The sequence below is a fragment of the Gekko japonicus genome, unplaced genomic scaffold (genome assembly GCF_001447785.1).
Source record: "Gekko japonicus isolate JY-2015 unplaced genomic scaffold, Gekko_japonicus_V1.1 scaffold204, whole genome shotgun sequence".
Taxonomy (NCBI): domain Eukaryota; kingdom Metazoa; phylum Chordata; class Lepidosauria; order Squamata; family Gekkonidae; genus Gekko; species Gekko japonicus.
The window spans coordinates 136,550-161,149 of record NW_015159716.1 but is presented as its reverse complement, the minus strand read 5'-3'; the positions used below and the strand labels follow the sequence as shown (position 1 = coordinate 161,149).

General features: G+C 48.7%; 1 protein-coding gene across 1 annotated transcript in view; it reads right to left on the bottom strand.

Annotated features, from left to right (window-relative positions):
* The window catches only part of LHFPL4 (lipoma HMGIC fusion partner-like 4), an 84,368-nt gene that overhangs the window by 6,152 nt on the left and 53,616 nt on the right, over window positions 1–24,600 (bottom strand). Inside the window, exon 2 of the mRNA XM_015416150.1 lies at window positions 6,931–7,167. Within this exon, the coding sequence (XP_015271636.1) occupies window positions 6,931–7,167 (237 nt within the window). The remainder of the gene's footprint in view (window positions 1–6,930; window positions 7,168–24,600) is intronic.

The window sequence follows — 24,600 nt, the reverse complement described above, 5'->3', positions numbered from 1 at the left end:
GTCTTGGAGCGGCTTACAATCACCTTCCCTTCCTCTCCCCACAACATACACCCTGTGAGGTAGGTGAGGCTTAGAGAGCTCTGAGAGAGCTGTGTGACCCAGCTGACTGCATGTGGAGGAGTAGGGAATCGAACCCGGTTCTCCAGGTTAGAGCCTGCTACTCTTAACCACTACACCAAACTGGCTCTCCTTTGCAGGAGACTAACTGTGCTGTCCTATGCGGCATTACTCTAGACTTATCCCACCGATATAAATAGGCTTGGACTGGAGGGGCGGGGGAACACAAAAGCAGTTATTCTTTTTCTTTGTGACAAAGCACTATTGCTTCTTTATTGTGTGTGCTTTAAAGAAAGAAACTTTATTAAGCTCTTTGAAGACTGTACATGCTTCCTCTCCTGCGCTTGCATTTACATCTATTCTTTAACACTACACCTCTTTCTTTAATTCCCCACACACAACATGTGCTGGGCATAGGGTTGCCAACTTTCCAACCAGCCTCTGTAGCTGTGCTTCTTCCCAGCTGCTTGATCGGCTGTCAGGTAACAGTGGGCTAGCCGTCTGAGCCCCCTAAAGCTGCTCACCTCCAGGTAGTGGCTGGAGACCTCTTAGGATGACAGCTGATCTCAAGGCAGCAGAGATCAGTTCCCCTGGACAAATGGCCGCTTTGGAAGGTGGATTCTGTGGCATTGTACCCTGATGAAGCCCACCCCCCAAATCTGCAGGGATTTCCCAACCCAGAGCTAGCAGTGCTATGACTCTCCTTGCTCTGGGTGTATATGCTCTCACCCCTGGTCTGGGATGGGGCCGCAGTGTTCCCTCTAAGCTGAGTGAGTGTGAGCTAGCTCACAGTTCTTTCGCCCCCACACATTTTTGTCTTAGCACAGGAAGGATGGCTCCAGAGCAAACTAATTTACACAGCAGCCAAATCGCTCGCTCACCACTTTAATGCCGGTAGCTCACAAAGTAGAATTTTTGCTCACAAGACTCCACAGCTTAGAGGGAGCATTGGATGAGGGGTACTTGCTAGGGTTGCCAGCTGTGGGTTGAGAAATCCCGGGAGACTTTAGGGGTGGAGCCTGAGGAGGCAGGGTTTGGGGAAGGGAGGAACTCTGATGGGGTGTAATGTCACAGAGTCCACCTCCCAAAGCAGATATTTTCTCCAGGTGGACTGATCTCTGTTGCCTGGACATCAGTTGTAACCCCAGGAGATCTCCAGGCAACACCTGGAATCTGGTAACCCCAGTACTTGCTTGTCATACCATCCTTGGGTTCAGCTCAGGCTGGCCCAGAAATATTAATGTTACTTATTATTTTATTATTATTTTTAACTGCCCTCCCCTATAGAATGGGTTCAGGGTGGTATACATCAATAAAACATTTATATAATACAATTCATACTTAATATAATAAAAATATCATACATTTACACTGATACAGCAGTAGTAAGCCTATAACCAATAAAAGGGCGATAAGACTGCCAGAATATACCACTGCCTCATGGGGAGGGGGGGAGGCAGGGAAAACAAGAGTGCCAGCCAGACGGAAAACCCCGTTGTCCTCAACGAAATACCGCCCTCAACCCAAAATCTGTGTTTCTTTCCAAGTATCAACAAAGGGGATTCGCTTGACTCTCGGTTCCCTCCCTCCTGCTGCCCCAGCACTCTGGTTCCTGCTGGCGAGGCTGTCTCTTTCTTAATTTAAACAGATGGCCCAAACCCGGAGGCCAGGAGATTTATTCTGATTAATTACATTTCCAATTAGGCACCTTCGTCTTCCCTGGCTTCCACCCAAGACCTCAGCAAAGCCAGGAGCAGCACAGGCAAAGACGGAGCAGGACTGAAACTCCCCCCTCCCACAGGACGCGAGATGTTTCTGTGAGTGCAGCCACCACTGGTGCAGCTCGCCTCTGCCCCCCCCCATCACGTCCTCCGGAAGCAGGCCGTGGGAGTCTGATGCCTGGCTGAAATATTGGCTCATCCAGTGCCCCCCCCCCCCCCCCCCGCCCCGCTCAGTGCAGGTATCCACGTCTGGCTGAGGGCCAGGTGGCAGGGAGGTAAAGCCCCCCTGTGTTGTCAGCTCTGGGCTGAGAAATACCTGGAGATTTGGGGGGAGAAACTTGTGGAGGGGAGCGACCTCAGCAGGATATAATGCCATAGAGTCCAGCCTCCAAAGCAGTCATTTTCTTCAGGGGAGCTGATCTTGGTCATCTGGAGATCAATTGTAATAGTGGGAGATCTCCAGGTGCCATCTGGCAATTGGCAACCCTAGGCTTCACCCTCTCTGCATACTTCTATTATTGATAAATGAAATCCTCCCTCCAGGCACTCCTATATATTGAATTGAAGTAAACTAATGTTTTAATATGTGGGCCTGCTGCCTTTGCATACATTTGGAGCCAAAGCCTAAAGGGACATGGACACCGCTGCTGCTGCTGCTTGGGCCTCCAGGGCGGTGGTGGTGTAGAGAGGTATGTTTTTCTTGACAATTTCTGCCCTGCTTCTTAGCCAACAGGCTTCTGAAGCAGGTGTGGATTCTCTCCTCATAGCACTGCCAGGGATGGGAGAAGCTAAATTTGCTGGACAGGTTGTTGACAACCAGCTGTTACAGGAATAGCAACACTTCTCAGTCCAGGAGGTAGCACCCATATATATATATATTTTTAAGGTGTAGAACGACCCAAAATATATATATTTCTGGTATACATATATAGAGCCAGTCTGGTGTAGTGGTTAAGTGCGCAGACTCTAATCTGGGAGAACCGGGTTTGATTCCCCACTCCTCCACTTGCACCTGGCTGGATGACCTTGGGCAAGCCGTAGTTCTGATAAGAACTGTTCTTGAAAAAGAGCAGTCTCTGTCAGAGCTCTCTCAGCCCCACCTACCTCACAGGGAGTCTGTTGTGGGGAAGGGAAGGGAAAGGAGTTTGTAAACCGCTCTGAGACACCTTCGGGTAGTGAAGGGCGGGGTACAAATCCAATCTCTTCTTCTTCTGGAAGCTGCCATTGGCCATCTTTTTGGAGACAGGTAAGGGCATTACGGATTAAACTACTTTCATGCAGTTTAGATGGGGGTGCAGCGGCTGCTCCTGCTGCTCCAAGTTGTTTAGGAACTGTAGGTTTCTAGGGTTGCCAGATCCAGGTTGGGAAACTCCTGGAGATTTGGGGGGGGGGGTGGAGCCTGGGGAGGACAGGGACCTTAGTGGGATAGAGTGCCCATAGAGTCCACCTTCCAAAGCATCCATTTTCTCCAGGGGAGCTGATCTCTGTAATCTGGAGATGAGCTGTAATTCCAGGGGATTCCCAGACCCCACCTGGAGGCTGGCATCCCTGTTTTCTGATTTTTGTTTCAACCCAGCCCCCCCCCTTCAGACCATACAGAGCTTCTGCATCAAGACAAAGGGGACTTCAGGGGCCATCACCCCTCCGCCCCCCACTACGCAAGCTCTAGGCTCCATTCGCTCCCTAACTGGCCTGAGGAGGAGCGGCAGGAACACCTGCAGGTGGGGAAGAGGCTAAGCTGGAAGCCCGGTGGATGGCCCAGGCGAGCCCAGTCTCGTCAGGTCTCCGAAGCTAAGCAGGGTTGGCCCCAGGTGAGTCCTTGGCTGGGGGACCACCAAGGAAGTCCAGGGTTACTCTGCAGAGGCAGGCAATGGAAAACCACTTCTGTTCGTCTCTTACCTTGGAAACCCTACAGGGTAGCCATAAGTCAGCTGCGACTTGACAGCACTTTCTACCAGACCCCCCCCCAAGGCGAGCAGATGGCGGGTTCACTCAGGGGCTCGTGTGTTCCCTCCGTCTGACCACCCCATGTCTCCAAAACAGAGACTGAGGGTTTTCTGGTTTAGTTGTTAACCACAATTTGTGGTGGTATCTCAGTTTGAACGCAAGTCTGAGTTTATTTTTCTCTGCAATCAGGGACTCTAAATCTTGGCTGATTCCTGGCTTAGAATCGCAGTGTGTGGGGGGGTGACTGAGTTCAGGTGGGAAAACATTTATACAAAAACACAACATGGAGGTGCTCCCTCTAAGCTGTGGAGTCTTGTCAGCAAAAATTCAACTTTGTGAGCTACTGGCATCAAAGGTTTGGCTACTGCATGAACTAGCTTGCTCTGGAGCCATCCTTCCCGAGCTACGACAAAAATCTTTGAGCCAGAAGCTAAAAAACTTTGAGCTAGCTCACACTAACTCAGCTTAGAGGGAACACTGGAACTGATAGCTCTCTTTTATAAAAAGTAGCTCTTTGGGAAACATCACTGGTTCCTATGGGAAACTTTAAATGGTTTCTGGGGGAACTGCTAATTGAATTTGCTAATGGCTGAGTTATGTTAATTAGAATGGGATTCTAACCAAGATGTTGATTTATTGGGGATGGGGGTGGGCCGTAAAGAATGAGTTTGGGACTTTCTGGCCTTTAGAGTTTCTTGCACTCACTTGAACTGTTTAGCTTTAATTTTTTGCCGTCCCCATATGAAGGATAGCTCTCTGTGGAGCTTGGGTTTCTGAATGATTCTAATATGCATCCAGGTTGCGGGGCCAGTATGAATTTGGAAGACAATTTCATTCCAAGTCTTCAGTTCTGCCAAGGTCCAGGCACACCCCTGCTCTTAGTTCTGGGACTTGTGGAGTCTTGATCCAAGGAGAGTGCCTTTGCCTGAATAACTGCAGTTGGCCGTCGCTCATCTGGAATTACAAAGCATCCAGGACCCAAGTGACTTGTAAGCAAGACCTGTGCTTCAGCTTCTCCCGTTCTGGAAAGGCAGCGCTGGCTTTATCATGATCTGAGCAAGCGCTGCACAGTACATGATCTCTTCCCATCCAGCACTTCACTTTCTGAAGACCTAACTTTGACCTGTTGTTTGCAAGACCAGGATGCACATAGATACACCACCATGACAGGAGCATGGAGGAATTGCACACTGTTTGCTCTAAGGCACTACCTGCTGCTTGCACATGTCTGCAAGGCAGTGCCAAAGCAGTTGACAGAGGATATGGGATCTTATGTGTACCAAGCTCCACTCCTGCCCCTGCATCCCTCTGGCAGGAGAAGATTGGACTCTTGCATAGTCACTATAGTTGGGCACGCTGCCCATGCACAAAGCTGTACTCTTCCATGGGGAGGGGGGATCACACAGTTGCTGCTTAGTGAGGTAAGGAACAAATTTAGAGCAGTCCAACCCATATGTTGGAATGTAGGTTGTGCCAAATTCTGATAAGCTGAGAATGGGAAGATTTCCTTTTTCTTTTGTATTGTGTGTATGTGTGTGTGTGTGCCTGGAAGTCCTGGTTGACTCCTGGCAACCCCTAGTGGACATTTCAGAGTGGTGGCTTTGGTATTGCCTGCCTCTGAGTCCCGGCCCTCGCATTCTAAGGAGGTCTCCCATCCAAGTACTTGCCAGGGTCAGCCCTGCTTAGCTTCCGAGGTCTGACAAGATCAGGCTTGCCTGGGCTATCCAGGTCAGGGCAGAAGATTTTCAATGAAGCACTGGCATTTAGGTGGGGGTGGTGACGGTCCTTTCCCTGCCTGCATCCACCCACCACTTCTTCCCGGCCATTTTTCTTCTGGAAAGAGAAGTTACTTCTGGTCTTGGCACCTTTGTGGTCCATGAACACTCAGGTAGAATCAGGTTCAGGAGGGAAAGCACCGGGCTGGAGGACGGATCCAGAGCCTTTGACTGCCTCCCCTATGCTTTACTTCATCCCACTGCTCTCCTGCTTCGAGGACTGTCACCACGGCTTATTCATCTACTTACTTTATGTATAGCCCGCCTTTGTGTCTCGCAGGCAAATTACACAGAATAAGTCAAATACAATCAGCAGGCTGGGGCATCCAATAGACAACGTGATCTGACCCTAACCCACAGGTCAGCTACCCACACCTGCATTTTGAGCTAAGAACAGACATGGCTCCACTGTCCAAATGACGAAACGTTGTGCAAAAGAATGAGAGAGGAGGCAGAACCAAGGCCCTGCCCTAAAAGGGAGCTCCCGCCCTTTCAGAGGGTGGGGAGCTGGATGGTGGTCTGCAAGTAGACCCTGTCCCGCTCTGATGCTGAAGTGGCTCAACCATGTGCCCTCTTCTTGCATCCATGCGCAGCAGCACTGGCCTCAGGGCTGTAGGTAGCCAGCGGCGAGGGTGGGGCTAAGCCCCCCTCAGATGTTCCCGGTCCCCTTCCCAATGGGTGCCAGACCCTCCCCTTCCCTCCCCGTGAAGCCTACAGCTGCCGCCACTCCAAGCCCTTCATGGCAGCATTTCCCTCTCTCACCTGGTTCCCCAGGTGTGCAGAGTAAGCACATGGCCTGGGGGAAGGAGAAGGGAGGGCCGGAGCAAGCGATTGTGCACACAGCTGGCTCTGCCCCCAGCCCCATCACGTGCAAAGGGCCCGGCTGCTGCTCACTAAGGCAGAGCGAGCGAGAGCGGGCAGGCGGGGAAGGAGGGCCATGGAGTCACGTCAGATTCTTGGGGACCCCGTGGTGTTTTCAAGGCAAGAGCCCCTGTCACCCCGGACTTCATTGGTGCATTCACAATCGCTTCCCTAAATTCAGCACCAGATCACGCACTTTTTAAAGGCTGTGGTTGTGTTTCCGATGCTTTATGAGGGAATTGTGGAAGTCTCCGTTCATTGATATAGTTTAATTCAAGTAGCCACCATGCCCCCACTTTGCCCCCCCCCTGAAAAAAGGTCTGGCTACAGGGCCTGACTGACATCCTTGCCCGCAGATGGGAGAAGACCTCTTGCCGGAGGCTGTTGTTGGTGCCATTTCTCCCGGCCACTGGGTTACATCAGCCACTGCCCCCTTGGAAGGGCCATTAGGAACCTTGGTCTCCGCCTGCGATGCTCTATGAGCTGCTTCAGGGCTCGAGAAAGGTGGGCAGTGGGAACCAAAGGCTGTATTGTCTGCAAGGGAGGGGGGGGAAACGGGTGGCACTCACCTTTGTTTTCTGTTTTGAGCTCCTCGAGAAGCAGGTCATTCTGCCGGTTGCCCAGGACAAAGGCCAGGAAGGAGAGGATGAGGGCGTTCAAGATGCCGATGATGGCCAGGATGTAGGCCCAGCGCACGGAGCAGTCGCCCAGCGAGTACTTCCCCGTCTTCTCCCCACACATGTCCCTGACCTTCTCTGAATCCCAGCCGTCTGGGAATATCATGCAGCCCAGCACCAGGCAGAGAGCTGGAGAGACAAAGAAAGCGGGGAGGGGGGGTGAGGCGGGAGGGGGTGGTTAGCAACGTGGCTGGCTCAAGGGTTGTGCGGCCTGGCAGGCCGGGAAGAGTCCAGAAGGGCTATGCAGCCGACAAGGGAGTTGAGCAGAGCTGTGCACATTTTGCGAGAGGTTAAATCCGAAGCCTTTTGCTATGATAACACACCAACCTGTGGCTTAAACAAAATGATGGAAGTTAAAATTCATTTGCATACATATGTTTGTTCCAGTAGCCATGGAAGCAGGCCCATAGCGACAGTGGGGCATCTCGGGGCTGGGCCCCCTCGATTCACGACCCAGGCCTCCCGACTTCCCAGCAAGCTGGTTTTATTTTTTGCGCACGCCAAGCCATTGCCCTGCCCTGCCTGCTGGCAGCTTTGCCTCTCACCTCTCTCGTCACTTTTTAAAACTTTCACTCACTCATCACTTCTGACACAGCCTGGGGTATGTGTGTGGGGGTGCCCCCTGATTTATTTAAATGCCCCCCGAAGTCAAAAATCCTGGCTACGGCCCTGCATGGGAGAGACAAGAACTTTGTAAAACATCCAGGTCCCAACCCTCTTGCCCAAACTTGCCTTTTGTTTAGGGGACGGTAGGGACTGTGGCTCTATAGCACAACGCCCGCTAGGCATGCGGAAGGTCCCGCATTCAATCCCTGGCCTCTCTCCACTTCAGGGATTCTGGGAAGGCTCTTGATTTGCCTGAGGAACCTAGAGAGCTGCTGCCAGTCCGAGCAGACAACACCAAGCTAGAGGTCTGACTCTGTATGAGGCAGCTTCACCAGCTCCTTTGCTGCTTCACTGACTCTGTGTACAACTCTGCCACAGCAGATAGTTAACTTACGTAACAGGAGTGAGAATCAGAAACCCAAGAAGATTCAGGTTGCTGCCTCATGACTTACACTATCTATATGTAAGGCTTGAGGAAATCTGTTTCAATGTGTCTGGAGAAATGTGCACGCACACTAAAGTTTATAACCAGAATTAAACTTCATTGGTCTTAAAGGTGCCACTGGACTAAAACTTTGTTCCAGTTGTTTAACAAGAGACAAAAGTAGGTAGCCAAATTGGTCCATAGGAAAATCCAAAGCCAAAAGCCATATAATGGATCTTCTCTGTGGTTGTGTTTAAAGAGACTTTAAGCACAGCCCCCAACAGCTTTACATATTATGCGTTTAGCAGAACTGCCACTATTGGGGGGGGAGGGCTAATTATTTGTGACATTAATGGACTGCCCCCAAACAGCTCTAGATCTCTGCTACTGTGTATCTCTCTCTCCCTCTCCCTCTGTATCTCTATATCTAATTCTCAGTGTGGTCAGATTTGTGGATATTTAGATCTGGAAACTGGAGCCATGAACAGATGTAAGCTGATTTGCTTCCCACTCGGAGAGAAAGGTAAGGTATAAATGAAGTTAATAAATATAGCTGAAGATAGAGGGAAGATAAAAGGTAGGTTGGCTGGTGATTAGGAAGGAAAAAAGGAAGCAGGGAAAAGTGAGGACATGTGGGTTGCCAGGAGGAGGCAAAGAGGAAATTGTGTGAGGAGATACGAGGGAGACTGAGGTGCCCCCTGCAAGTCCTTGTAGGTTCCCCACCTGGCAACTGGGTCCAGAGCAGTGTTCCCTCTATGCTGAGTTAGTGTGAGCTAGCTCACAGTTTTTTAGCCTCCGGCTCACACATTTTTGTCTTAGCTCAGGAAGGAGGGCTCCAAAGCAAACTGATTTATGCAGTAGCCAAATAGCTTGCTCACAACTTTAATGCCAGTAGCTCACAAAGTTGAATTTTTGCTCACAAGACTCCACAGCTCAGAGGGAGCATTGGTCCAGAGTCCTGCACTGCACAACTGGGCACAGCAGCTGGCACCATGCAACTGGGCCATAGTTTTCCCAGGTAGAAGCTGGCTGGCAGGGGGGAGGGAATAAAGGAATGTTGAAGATGGCAGAGTATGAAGATAGGTTGGCTGATGGATGGGAGAGAAAGAAGGAAGCAGGAAAAGAGGAAAGGCTAGGGGGCTTTCAGGAAAGGGGAAGAGGAAATAGTGTGGGAGAAGAAAATGAGATGCCCTGCAAGTCCTTGTGGGTCCCCTACTTGTAGATCTCACAGGCTATCTATCTGACCAAGTGGGCTGAGACCCACGAAAGCTCATATTAAAATAAATGTTGTTAGTCTTTAAGGTTGTGATTGGATCCTTGCTTTATTTTGATATGACTGACTAGCACAGCTAGACTTTTGCAATCAGGTTCCCCGTCTCCAGCAAGGCAATTGCTTCTCCCTCCCCAAGTCTCCTTGTGTGTAAAGCAGCATGAGTTGAGCAGCTGACTGTGGGGGAAGAAGCCCAGGAAGTCTCGAAGCAACTATTCCAATGTTTAAAGGAAGGTTTAAACTGTGCTCCCACAAACAGACAAATGAGGGGAAGAGAAACACGGAGCTTAGAAATAACACAGAGGTACAGTTTCTAGCTAATTCAAAACCCACAAGGGTTCACCGGTTGTCACGCCTCCCTTTTGAGGCCAGCCAGATATTCCAGAATTGGCAGGTGATGATGGTTGGTCTTGATAAAAGGTATCTGCATGGCTTTTGTACCTGGTTGCTTATTACTGATTAAGTGGGAGTTTTCAGGTGCGGAGGTCCTTTGGTCTCCTCTGCTCCCAACATACACCTTTGGCTGTGAAAGCCCTGCCTGCTCTGAATGAGGAGGGAGGAGAAGGCTAAGTACAGATTAAAACTACATTAGGGGAGGAGAAAAAAACCGCTCCTTCATTAGAAGCAGACAGGCCGGTGAGTCATCCCAGCTATTCTTACCTTGCAGCAGATGCTTATATATATGCTCAGGTACAACAGAGGGAAGGGGGAGGAGAATCTCTCTTACAATCTCTGCTGCCAGGGAGGATTGGGCAAAGGCAGGGGAGGCAAGACGCCAGTCGGTTCTTGATATCCTTTTCCATCCTTCACTTCACTTCGGGGATCAGCTCCTCAAATCTTCTGTGTTTTCTCTGTTTGCCACAGACAATAACAGCAAACGAGCTGCTCTGTTCCCTTTTGGTGCCCAGCGGATTACCTGAGATACGGATTCAGAGGAGGGGGCATTGCTTCCCCCCCTCCCCCAATTATTATGCCATTGGCATGTCTTGCAGAGTTTCACAGGCAAGGAAAGAGAGGAGGCCTTGCCCAGCAGGAGCCTGCCATCGAAATATTCACAGTGGGCAATGGCAACAGAGGGAGGGGGGTAGGAGAGACCCAGCCACCTTGGGCAGGTCTCTAGAGAAGCGGCACACCATTGTTTCCTAAAGCAAATAAACATACTAAATAGCATGGGAGTACGGATAAAGGTAGCCAGCGCAGTTTAATATTCGTTACACCTCAGTCTGATTTATATACCAAGCCATCCATGTAGATTGTGCTGCCTGACAGAGGCTAGACAAGGTCTCCACCCTGAAGTGCTTCCAATCTAAAAGTTGGCACAAGAACATCAGCAAAGGTGGTGGTGGGGGGGAGAGAGTGTTCATTCCACTTGCAGTTGCAGGTCGTCAGCTAGCTGAAGGTTACTGTAGAGGTGACGGAGATCATGAAGATCCCTGGCTTTTAAAGAGCAGTATCAGCAGCATGTGGCCTGGGCATGCACCAGAGCCATATGAGGGGGAGGCTGGGGATTTAACCCTGCCATCCTCACGTGGTTGTGCTAAGCAAAACTGCATGGTTGTTAAGGCCTTTAAAGTACAAAAAGGCCATTAAAGTATTTCACCCATCTTTTCCCCTGAAAGAATAACAGTGTATGAAAGGGAGGCAGTTTGGATTAATGAAACTACGCGGGGGGGGGGCTCCCACAGATACCTCTTCCAGTCCTTCTTGAAAAACTGATTGACTCTTTAAACATGTCTGAGGGAAATCCAGTCATGGATCTGCCCTGTAGTCTCATCTGTTTTGGACCCTGAGTTGCAGTGCTGAGAACTAAAAGGTTAACTCTCCTCAGTGTCCTTTACTGTTTCAGTGCTGCTGTGCCACTCAAATGAATGCCCTACGATCACTTGAATTCCTCAGCTGGGCACTATTCAGGCATCTCAGAGGACAGGTGGATTGGCAGGTTTGCTTACCAAACAAACACCTGAGGTCCTTCCCACGTGAGTTGATACCAACTTTGCCCAGGAGGGGGCGATTTCAAATCCCATGTTTAGTTTGGCCTTCACTACTATAGGCCGTCTCTAGTTCCAGCTCCTGCCAACCTAGCAGTTCGAAAGCAAGAAATTGCAAGTAGATAAATAGGTACCACTTCGGTGGGAAGGTAACAGCGTTCCATGCGCCTTGGTGTTTAGTCATGCCGGCCACATGACCACGGAAACGTCTTCAGACAGCGCTGGCTCTTCGGCTTTTGAAACGGAGATGAGCACCGCAACCCTAGAGTCGGATTCGACTGGCTTTCAAGCAAGGGAACCTTTACCTTTTTACTATAGGCCTATGAGAGGTATTCCCTCTACTGTGGTAGGGAAGGCCAAAGCTACCACCAATGATGCATCTTTCTGTATTTTCTTTGCCATTAAAACGCAGCCAAGGGGAGGGATTTAGATCAGGCCTGCAACTCGGGGAGGGGACATTCTTTTAGCTACCCCCTTTTAGCCAACTGACTAGATGAGGGATTCTATCAGGAGAAATGGCACAAGGGAGGAAAGATTAATACAGGAAATCCTCCCCCCCCCCACCCCACGGCTGTTTTTTCATCTTAAGGAAAGCAGCAGGATTTTTTTTTCCCAGGTGGGCAGCTATGTTAATCTGTAGTAGTAGAAAAACTCTGAATTTGGTTTCGCCAACACATTTTTCCAGGATATAAGCTCTTGTGAGTAGGGATGCTAGCTCTGGTTGAGAAATACCTGGAGATTGGGGGGGGGGGGAGGGGGCACCTCAGCAAGGTATAAAGCCATAGAGTTCACCATCCAGAGCAGCCATTTTCTCCAGGAGGACTGATCTGGGTTGTCTGGAGATCGACTGTAACAGTGAGAGATCTCCAGGTACCACCTGGAGTCTGGCAACCCTACTTGTGAGTCAAAGCTCACTTCACGGGTATCTGACAAAGCAAGCTTTGTCTCACAAAAGCTTATGTCCCAGAAATTGTTGTTGGTCTTTGAGGTACGACTGGACTCAGCTTCTGTTCCACCAGGAGATTTGATCATGAATCTCCCGTGTAAGGTAGCCTGGCCCTGAGAAACAGTCAGTTCTAACTATATCTGCAGATCTTCATTTCTTCTCCCAAGGGAGCCCTGGGAATTGTAGTTTTGTGAGAGGCGGGCAGAAACCATTAGCAGAATCCTGTGCATCTTCTCTAAACTGCAGTTCCCAGGATTATGTTGGTGAAGCCGCAACATTTAAATTAGCATAAAACTGACATAAATTTACAGTGTAGATATTGCTTCTTCTAATAGTCAACTGGCTGTTCTTCATTATGATCTTGAAAGCAATGCAACAGGTCATCTGCAAAGAAGCTGAGAGTTTCTCAGGGGACTACTTGGGCATGTAGACATTTTTTTCTTTGTAAATCAGCAAACAGGAAAAAGGCGGGGAAAGTACACCCCCTTGTAAGAAGTAGTCTGATGAGAACGAAATATGCTCCAGGAAGAAGAAGAGAAGAAGAAGAGAGTGGATTTATACCCCGCCCTTCACTTGGAGTCTCAGAGCGGCTTACAAACTCCTTTCTTGGGATGGGCTAAAGGGGAAAAAAGAGGGAGTGGAAACCAGACTCTTCAAGATCCTGAAAACTTATGGGATCCAAAAAGGCTCAAGGTCTGGAGACCCAGGTATGCTTCCTGGATGTAGGGTTGCCAGCCTCCAAGTGGTGGCTAGAGATCTCCTACTATTACAACTGATCTCCAGGTGACAGATCAGTTCCCCAAAAGAAAATGGCCACTTTGGAAGGTGGACTCTGTGGCATTCTAGCCCACTGAAGTCCCTTCCCTCCCCAAACCCTGCCCTCCTCAGGGTCCACCTCCAGAATCTCCAGGTATTTCCCAACCTGGAGCTGGCAACCCTCCCTGGAGCTCCTTACAGCAAAGGGACATTGCAACTGTAATAAACCTTGTATCTTGTCAATGCCTTTTTAAGGAATGAATGCAAATAATTAATTAGTTGTAGATTTTCTGGGCTGTATGGCCGTGGTCTAGGCATTGTAGTACCTGACATTTCTGTGACTGGCATGATCAGAGGTATAACACAGAAAGATGGAGTACTCTCTGTGTCAAGGTGAGAAGAAAAATGGTAGCCAGGTAATTTATATCTCCTCAGGAAGGGGGGGTAGGGTTGAGTCATTATCTTGTAGGAGTTCCCCAGGCTGTGACATGCTAATGGGGGAGCTTTCCTGAGGAGATTCTTTTGCATATGGATTGGCTGTTGAAATTCTAATCTTATCTGTAAGAGTTTTCCTGAGGAGGTTCTTTTGCATATGGATTGGCTGTTGAAATTCTAATCTTATCTATAGTGCTGGTGTAAGATGTAGAGCATTTTGTGTTTTTCAGGAGTGGAAATCATGCCCTATTTATTTTTAAACTCTCTTCCTTCCTGTTGAAATTATGTTTATGAATTTCAATGACTTCCCTGTGTAATCTGACATGGTAATTGGATGTGTTGTCCAGCATTTCAGTGTCTTGGAATAAGATACTGTGTCCTGTTTGAGTTAGGCTATGTTCAGCCACTGCTGATTTTTCAGGTTGGCCAAGTCTGCAGGGTTTTTCATGTTCTTTTATTCTTGTCTAGATGCTATGTTGTGTGGTCCTGATGTAAACCTGTCCACAACTGCAGGGTATGTGGTATACCCCTGCAGAAGTAAGGGGGTCTCTTCTGTCTTTTGCTGATCATAGCATCTGTTTTATTTTTCTGGAAAGCTGGGGAACTCTTACAAGATAATGACTCAGCCCTATCCCACCTTCCTGAGTAGATATAAATTATCTGCCTACCATTTTTCTTCTCACCTTGACACAGAGACTACTCCATCTTTCTGTATTATACCTCTGAGGATGCCAGTCACAGCTGCTGGCGAAACATCATGTACTACAATCCCAAGACCACGTCCATATAGCCCGGAAAATCTACAACAACTAATGAACTCCAGCGATGAAAGCCTTCGACAACATAGCAAATAATTAACTTGATAACTGAGTCTAACAACAGCCACAATTGCAAATGTACTAAAATGCATATATTGAAATCAGGAGAGTGCACCTTCTTGAGTTCTACAGGCAAATTGGGAAGTTCCACAGAGCCCCAGTCCAATCCCCAGCATCTCCAGTGAAAAGAGATCTCATCCGGCAGCATGTGTTAGGGAAGACCTTACTTTGCCTGACACTCTGGAAAGCCATTGTGGAACAAAGCAGACAAATCCTGGAGTCAGTATAAACCAGTTTCATAGGTTTCTCCCCCAAATTCTTTTCTGCTATGGATTGCTACATTTTATGACTGCGAAAGACCCTCTTGGCCTTTAAGCATTCACGCTCCAATGTCTCTGTAGGCCCTGGAACTCCTCTCCAGAGTAAACCAGGCCCCCATCTGTCTATTCCAAAACCTCAGCAGCAAAATCAGCCTCTTACTTTCCCCACTCCCACCTCCCTGCAGGTGCTGATCTTGCTGGGAATTGCCTGAGTTCATCTTGTAATCGTATTATGTGCAGCTCATCTGAGCCATAATATCAATCACAGGGTTTATCCAGAGAGCCTCTTAGCATCGTCCCCCCCACCCCGTTCCTATCCCAGCCTCTGAGTTTCAGGCTATACCACAGCAGGACATTAGAAACCTTTCCAAGAACCAGCCCTGGGGATGGTCCAGGATGTATAAAAACTACAAGATCACAAATATTCAGTCTAGCCAGAAATGGGCAGCGAAAGTAAACATCCTCTGTATCCTCAAATATGATATGCTTGTAGGGGTGTCACCCCCCCCCAAAAAAAATTCCAAGCTAAAATTTAGTGGGTGCAACTTTTTTCCAGGAATAGAGATAGAGTGATTGAATGCAAACTGCCTATTGAATTTCTGCCTGACATCCAGTTCTTAAAGACACAGGGATGGAACTCATGTTGCCTTCTGCAGATTCTAGGGCTTTGTTGAACTTCTGGGGTGAGCTCCAGAAGCAAACAGCAGCAAATGGCCAAATATATTGTTGAATCAGTATTTAACTTCTGGAGTCCTTTTAGCCTCTCCGCATATGGCAGGCAATCCACAGTCCTGTTCAGGCTACTGTTGTTACCCTACTTTATACAGCCTCTCTGAGATGACATGTCCAGGGTTCCAAGTGGCATGCCTCCAAACTCATACCCTGTTGTTGCCATGGTGAGAAGCTGTTTTAGATTGGGGGCATTTCTTAGCAACAAGAATGACCCACCTAACAGAGACACAAATGCAGGAACCAAACGTAGATGCCAACCTTGTCCCCTAAAATATACCGGAGATAATTCTGTGACAGGGCCTAATAACATCAGCCATACCCTCTGGGATTCATCCACTTGCGCATCCTCCAATGTGATATATGCCATCCCATGTCTGCAATGCAATGCAAAGCAATGCCTATATGAGACAGTCTCTATGTAAAAGAATAACTGGATTCAAATCTGACATTAAGCATGACAATATTCAGAAGGTGGAGAGGGGACATTTTAATCTTTCAGGGTATACTGATGCTGATCTAAAGGTAAGTGTTCTCCTACAGACGAACTTCAAAGGAAGAATCCAGCTTAAAAGTGCTGAATTGGAATTCATAATACTATCTCCCCACCAGGGTTGAATAAGGACCTTGGTTTTCTCACTCACTATAATGTAGGTATTAATTTCTCAGCATGACTCTCCCTTTACAAATGTTAATTAGTTTGCCTGTATCTAGGAGGTTGCCAACAAGCCTGGAGAAAAATGCCATTCTCTTTAATAGAGGCTTAATGGGATGTTATTCATCAGGTGATGTTAATTACCTCCATGCCATGAAAAGCTTCAACTGCTTATTTCCATACATTAAACCTCTATTAAAGGGGCAAGGCTGGTCTTTTTCCCTCCAGGTCTGTTGGCCAACCAAAATTCTACCTTTATATGGTCTCTGGATTACCCTATTGAATTTGCTTATCAACAATAACTTATCATGTCTCCAACTGTACTATCCTTAAGTAGATTTTGTGTTCATCTTATCTCCAGTTCCAGCTCCTGCCAACCTAGCCATTCGAATGCAAGAAATTGCAAGTAGATAAATAGGGACCACTTCGGTGGGAAGGTAACAGCGTTCCGTGCGCCTTGGTGTTTAGTCATGCCGGCCACATGACCACGGAAACGTCTTCGGACAGTGCTGGCTCTTCGGCTTTGAAACGGAGATGAGCACCACAACCCTAGAGTCGGACTCGACTGGCTTTCGAGCAAGGGAACCTTTACCTTTACCTTTACCTTTATCTTGCCTATTAGCAGTGGAGAATGGTCCCTCTCTGCATGGTTAGATGACATTTGGATTGGGTCTTTTCTGTGGCTTTTTTTTTTTTTGGCCTATCAAATCAAGCTGACTTCTGGTGACCCCTAGTGGGGCTTGAAGGCAAGGGACATTCAGAGGGGGTTCGCCATCACCTGCTTCTGCATCATGACCCTGGTATTCCTTGGAGGTCGCCCTTCCCAATACTAGCCAGGGCTGGCCCTGCTTAGCCTCTGAGATCTGACGGAATCGGGCTTGCCTGGGCTATCCAGATCAGGGCTTCTGACTTTTAAGTATAAGCACAGCTGCTATGAATGGACAGTTCACATATCTAATGAAGTGAGTTCAGGCTCACAAAAGATTATGCTGGAATAAACTTGGTTACTCTTTAAGGGACCAGCAGACTTCAGTGCAGCTGCAACAGACTAACACTGACTAACCCTACAATAGACTTTTGGTAGGGCTGCAACCTGGAGGGAAAATGTGCTGCCCTTTTAATAGAGGCTTAGTGGGTAGAAAAGGGAATGTGAAGCTTTTCATTGCATGGAGGTAAATAACAACGTCATCTAGTGAATTACATCCCACTAAGCCTCTATTAAAGAGGCAGGACATTTTTTTCTCCAGCTTGCTGCAACTATACCAGTTGGGCTTCTCTTCTTTGTCTGAAGCCCTGTCTCCTAACTAGCAGTCAGTCTATGGGGTTCATTCAGTGTGAACAAAATGCACCCTACGCATACTCAGAGGGTCTCTTTTCAGTATTATAACTTCAATATAATCCTGGGAGGGAAGGTAGAACGGCATCTTGTCAGACCTTGGAAGCCAAGCATGGTTGGTACTTGGATGGGAGATCCCCGATGCAGGCTCTGCACCCTTTGTCTTGAGAGCCCCTTCCTGGGATTGCCATAAGTCAGCTCCAAGATGAAGGCTCTTTGTGTGTGTCAAGATGCTTGCGGATTTATGGCAGCCTCCAAAACGCCCTATCCTTAACAGCCTTCCTCAGGTAATCTGAGGGCAGTGGCTTTCTATATTGAGCCAATCCATCTCATGTTAGGTCTTCCTCTTTTCCAGCGGCCTTCCACTTTTCTCAAGGAGAGTGCTTTGCACAAGGAAGCTTACACTTGGAATAAAACTTTGTTGGTCTTAAAGGTGCCACCGGACTCAGGCTTGGTTGTTTTCTGAGCATCGTTGTCTTTTCCAGTGTCTCTTGTCTTCTCCTAATGTGACCAAAGTACGATAGCCTCAGTTGAGTCATTTTAACTTCTAGAGAGAGTGAAGGCACTTTAAAGGTAAAGGTAAAGGTTCCCTTGCTCGAAAGCCAGTCGAGTCCGACTCTAGGGTTGCGGTGCTCATCTCCGCTTCAAAGCCGAAGAGCCAGCGCTGTCCGAAGATGTTTCCGTGGTCATGTGGCCGGCATGACTAAACACCAAGGCGCATGGAACGCTGTTACCTTCCCACCGAAGTGGTACCTATTTATCTACTTGCAATATCTTGCTTTCGAACTGCTAGGTTGGCAGGAGCTGGAGCTAGAGATGGGAGCTCACTCCGTCATGGGGCACACCCGGGTCTCGAACTGCTGACCTACTGACCTTCCACAGCCTGCAGTTCAGCATCTTAAACCACTTGAGCCACCGCAGCTCCGAAGGCACTTTACAGACACACATAAACCAAGGGTGAGCCTTCGCACTGAACGCAGGTTCTTCTGGGGCTGAAGCCCTTGGTTTCCTCCTGCCTGCCTTTTCTTGGCTCCCAGATGTGGAAGCACCGTCTCTCTAGGCTGTTCCACCAGTAGTGCCTTCTCCCTTGGCACTCAGATCTGCAAAAAAAACCCAGTGCATGCAGCTGTCTCCTAAGCAGTCCGTGAGAACTTTCCCCAGTAATCAACTGACCATGGCAAACTGCAGCCCAGGACTTAATGCTAGGCTCTCACTCAAAAGCCATCAATATATATCTGGATCGTGCAGCCCGAGGAAAGTTCTGTGTCATTAAAAAGCTCACGTTCTGCACAGTGAACTTTGGTTAGTCCTGACACAGGTATAATTTGACAGGTCCTGTGACTTATCCCAAGGAGATGTGATATGTTTTCCCCCACACACCTTCAGCTTTGACTTCCTGATGATTCAGCACACTGAGCCGTTTGCAAAGAGCACGGCCCAAAATGACTAAAAAGATTCTCCCTTTTTTCCTCCCGTTTGAGTGGCAGTCGCCAATTTAGAATCCAACACAGCGCAAGCGTAAGGAGAGAGTTATTTTTCCCAGTGTGCATCACTTCACAGCTCCCTCTATTTTCAGTGTCTTCAAGGTGGGTTCACGGGGGGGGGGGGGGGGGGACGGAGGGGGGGGGGGGGGGGAGAAAGAAGGGGAAAAATGAATGCCGTGCTGTGCGCTGTGACTGGCTATAGCCAGTGCGGTGTCCCGGAAAACACTTTCTCAGTTCCCTGCAGTAACAAATGACATTTACGCACACACAAACACACCACAGAAAGTGATGTGGAACTCCTGACTGCCCTTGGCAAAGGTAGCAGGGGGACACCAGTGAGCCTGGGGAGGGGAGGGGGCAGTGCCTGCCTGAGGCCCCTCCCGCCATGAGCATGGTGGGTGAACAAAAATACACCGATGGTCAAAGAGGCTGGCCTGATAGCCACAAATCATTAGCCAGCCAGGAGGATCTGGGTTGAATCCAAATGTGTAAATAGTTTTAAAACACGTTCAGACTGTAAAACGACAAGCTCTTTTCTTTCCTGTGTATGCCTTGGTAGGATGATATGCTCTGCCTACGGGCAGGGGTAATCCTGTATTTTATTTCTGTATGGACACATGGAGCTGCCTTATACTGAATCAGACTATCGGTCCATCAAGGTCAGTGCTGTCTACTCAGACTGGCTACAGATGTCCAGGGTCTCAGGCAGAGAGAGGTCTTTCACATCTCCTACTGCTAGATCCTTTAACTGGAGAAGCTGAGGATTGAACCTGGAACCTTCTGCATGCCAAGCAGATGCTCTACCACTGAGCCACGGCCTCTGCACTGCATTTGGGAAATCGGGGGGGGGGCTGTAGAAATAATAGGCAATAACAACGAATACAGGAGATTGTTTTTCTCAGAGAAAATGGGACTAGTGGCTAAACTCCTTGTGACAATGTTGGGCCTTAAGGAAGCCGTGGCATAGCCTTCCCATCACCCCCCTCCATACAGCCACCACTCAGAGAGTTCCCAAATCGTTGTCCCTCCCCACAAAGGAAGTGATGTCTCCCTCATCACAGGAAGTGACGTGAAGCAAAAACCCTAAGAACACTGCTGGGTTGGACTATCTGAAAAGGTCCCTCTAGTCCACGATCTTGTGTCCAAAAATTTCAGTCCGATACTTCTGGGCAGGGCTTTTTTTGTAGAAAAAGTCCAGCAGGAACTCATTCGCATAATAGGCCACACCCAGCAGCAGAAACGTATTAGCATATTAGGCCATGCCCCCCTGGCTGCACCACTCATTAGCATATTAGGCCGCATTCCCATGTTACCAGAACTGTGGTCATCCAGCCACACCCACCTTTTGCTTCTTATTCTGTTTACCTTGTTTGTTGTCCAGGGCTCTTTTTGTAGCAGGAACTCCTTTGCATGTTAGGCCACACACCCCTAATGTAGCTAATCCTAATGAGTTCCTGCTGTTGGGTGTGGCCTATTATGCTGATGAGTTCCTGCTGGGTGTGGCCAACTTGGGAGCCAGCCGGAACTCCGTTCCTGTGCGTTCCTGCCCCAAAATAGCCCTACTTCTGGGAAACGACAGCCTTCCCCTGTTTGGCCTCAGTAGCTATCTTAGAGATCTATACTGCTTCGGTGTAAAGCAAAATTTCCCTTGCTTCCTGCCTCTTGACATTCTCCCTGAGATACTAACTAGCGAAAAGAGAGAGGGACCTTCAGCAATGCATTTCAAATGTATTTATTTCAGACTGGGAATGGGCCATGACGGAGTGGCAGGACATCTGACTTGCACATAGAAGGTCCCAGGTTCAACTCCCAGCCTCTCGAATTACAAAAAAAGTTTCAGGTAGCAGCTGATGTGAGAAAGCTCTCCACCTAAGATCATGGAGAGTAGCTGCCAATCAGAGTAGACAACACTCATTATGGTAGACCAATGGCCTGTTTCAGTATAAGGCAGCTTCATGTGCACATGGGGTGTGTCCACACATGTTAAAAGATGCAGTTTCAATCCACTTCGGCAACTGTTTGCAAGTGGAGTTTGCCATTTCACACAGCAAAATCCAGTTGCAAAATGCATTGAAAGTGGATTGAAAGTGTGTGTGTGTGTGTGTGTGTGTGTGTGTGTGTGTGTGTGTGTGTGAAAGTTAGTGTGTGTGAAAGTGCCCTATGTGCAAATGTGGATATTGCCACCTCAGGGTGGCAGCCTTCAAGCCACCATACAACAGCTTGAAAGCCATAGGAGCCAGCCCAGCCAGCCCCCTTGCTTCTCTGACCCTTAGTTGACTTTAACCATAAGGATGCAAGAATTGCGTGACTGGCTCAGAGCATGTCCACAACTGCGTCAGGAGAGAAGCGCCAGGGACACGCATAAGAAGGGTAGCAGCCCCCTGACACTGGTGGCTGACAATCAGAGCGGCTTTGCCTCTTGACAGAGGACAGTCCAGTCTTAGCTAATATGGCTAGTAGCCCTTGAGAATCATAAACACATGAAGCAGCTGCCTTATCCTGAATCTGACCTTTGGTCCATCAAAGTCCGTATCGTCTACTCAGACTGGCAGCGGCTCTCCAAGGTCTCAGGCAGAGGTCTTTCACACCACCTCCGGCCAGACCTTTTAACTGGAGATACTGGGGACTGAACCTGGGACCTTCTGCACGCCAGGCAGATGCTCTGCCACTGAGCCACGGCCCCTCCCTATCAGACCTTACATAAATGTATATGGTTAATGATTAGACACCCTGACCTGGTGGCCCAGGCTAGCCCAATCTTGTCAGATGCCAAAAGCAGCCCTTGTCAGTATTTGGATGGGAGACCACCAAGGAATTCCAGGGTTGCTACACAGAGGCAGGCAATGGCAAACCACGTCTGTCTGCCTCTTGCCTTGACAACCCTACTGGGGCTACCATAAGTCAGCTGCCACTTGACAGCACTACACAGACACACACACTTATTAGACACATTTAGGGAGGATAAAGTTATTAAGCAATTGATCCCATACCTGATTTGGATAATAAATGGGCTAGGCTGTTATCCTTCTGTTATCAAAACCAAGCGTCTCCAATCAAATGGGATTGCCAGTTTGATCACCCCCGAATTATCACCTCACACTGATGCTCAGGAGTTGCTCTCATTAACGAACTATTAACAGTGTGAGCCCATCATATGCTGCATTAACAGAGGTGGCGGCAGTGTCAGGCCAAGCAAAGTTATATCCTTCTTGGTCCCTTTGAAGGCATAACTTTGCTCAGGACTGCAGCTGAAGTCTCTCTTATCCTATCAGTTTCAAGGAGGCTATTTAAATACGTTCAGCATTTCAAAGGAGGAGCATCAGATATGCGGAACCCCCCCCCCTTGTACAGCTTCATCTTAGAAAAACAGGTGAAGCTGCTTTCTACTGGATCAAACCCTTGGTCCATCTAGATCGGCGCTCCCTAAGATTGGCAGCCGAAAGATCTTCCTCAACACCTGCTGCCCGAGATCCTTAAATGGAGATGACAAGGCCTGAACCTGGGACCTCCTGCATGCAAAACAGGTGCACATCCACGAGCCACGGAAGGATGGGAAGAGGCATTTTTGTGCCAAATCAGACCATTAATTCATCTGTGTTGTCTGTCCTGATTGGCAGAAAATCTCCAGGGTCTCAGGGAGCTGTCTTTCCCAATCCTGCTACCTGAGATGTGAATCTGAGATCTTATGCATGCACAACAGGTACTCCCTCAATGAGCCAATACCCCTCCTTTCTCTAAAGGCAGAATGCAACGCTGAAAGAGACTGCTGGGCTGCCCCCTTTCATCGGCAGACAAACATGTTGTCGCTGGTGATGGAGTCCACCTCCTCACCTGCGGGTATATCTGCATGTACAGATAGGCTTCTCCAGGAAGGCGTCACGAGCAAGTGGGGCAAAGGAGAAAAGCACCGTTGTTTCTGGTTTTCTGGCATCTGTGCACAGTCACCCCCTCTGCACACACAATGGTTAATGATCCAGGGGGGGGGGGGGGCAGGCATGAAATTAAGGATTTCTCCCACATTCGCTCACTCAAGCACAGTCCCTCTTTCACATCCCCAAGCGGACGCTAATACCCCTTCCACCCCACACACACACCCTGCTACAGCAAAGTCTCTGAGCCACAAAACCACTGGTCAGAATCTCACCTCTGCCCCAAACCCAAATGCACATCACCGCAGACTGTGACAGCAGCCATGAAATTAAAAGATTTCCTTGGGAGGAAAGTGATGGCGAACCTAAACAGCATGATAAAAAGTAGAGACATCACCCTGCCAACAAAAGTCCGCATGGTCAAAGCAATGGTATTCCCAGTAGTCATGTATGGCTGTGAGAGTTGGACTATAAGGAAGGCCGAGCGCCGAAGAATAGATTCTTTTGAACTATGGTGCTGGAGGAGACTCTTGAGAGTCCCTTGGACTGCAAGAAGAACAAATCAGTCAATCCTCAAAGAAATCAACCCTGACTGTTCCCTGGAAGGCCAGATAATGAAACTGAAGCTCAAATACTTTGGCCACCAAATGAGAAGGGAGCACTCACTGGAGAAGACCCTGATGCTGGGAAAGATTGAAGGTCAAAGAAGACGGGGACGGCAAAGGATGAGATGGTTAGACAGTGTCATAGATGCAACAAACATGAAATTGAGCAAACCTCAGAGGACGGCGGAAGACAGGAGGGCCTGGCGTGATCTGGTCCATGGGGTCGCGAAGAGTCGGACTCGACTGTGCGACTGAACAACAACAACAACCTGGCAGGGGTGTGGTAAAGACAGCCTGAGTAGACAATACTGACCTTTATGGAGCAATGGTTCAATTAGTATGGCAGTTTAATTAATTAATTAATTAATTTTATTAAATTTATACCCCACCCTCCCCGCAAACAGGCTCAGGGCGGCTCACACTGGTTGGTCCACAGTGTGTTAATGTGTTCCATTACTCCAATCTAAGCCCATGACTGCAACCGGCTCTGCAACTGTGCACAGGCATAAACTTAGGAGCTGCTTTCTCCGTGCAGCCCAATGCAAAGTTACTTGAGTCAAAGTCCATTAGGCTGGAGTAACTCTGCATAGGACTGCACCATTGGAGAACTATGGGTTTCCAGATGGCGAAAGGGAACACACCTTTTATAGCAGCAAAGGGGCCATCACTGAAGGACAGAGCGCACGCCGTAAGGCCCCAGGCTCAGTCCCTGGCATCTTGAGGATGCCAGGTTGTAGGCATTGAGGAAGACTTTTCTCTGCCTGAGATCCTGGTGAAGCTAAGGGAGACTCTGAAGAACAGTCAGAGCAGACCCCACTCAGCTAAATGGGGCAACGGGGGCGTCTTCAGCCATGCAGCTGTCCAGTGGAACGGCACTTCCATTTGTGGAAGAGATGGTGGTGATTTCAGCCAATTCCCTCTGCCCTCTATGCTGTTCCTAAGGGCCCACTGGCCTTGGGAGCAAAAAAAATTAGGGGGAGGGGCTTAGTGGGCTGCAACAAGAGGGGGAAGTGGGAAAGCCCTTGCTCTGAAAAGTCTGCAGATGGTTGGATTCATCCTGGTGATGTGAAGAAGAAGAAGAGAAGAGATTGGATTTGTACACCACCCTTCACTCGGAGTCTCAAAACGGCTTACAAACTCCTTTCCCTTCCCCTCCCCACAACAAACACCCTGTGAGGTAGGCAGGGCTGAGAGAGCTCCAGAGGACTGTCCTCTAGATAACAGCTCTGACAGAACTATGGCTTGCCCAAGGTCATCCAGCAGCTGCAAGTGGAGGAGTGGGGAATCAAACCCGGTTCTCCCAGATTAGAGACCACGCACT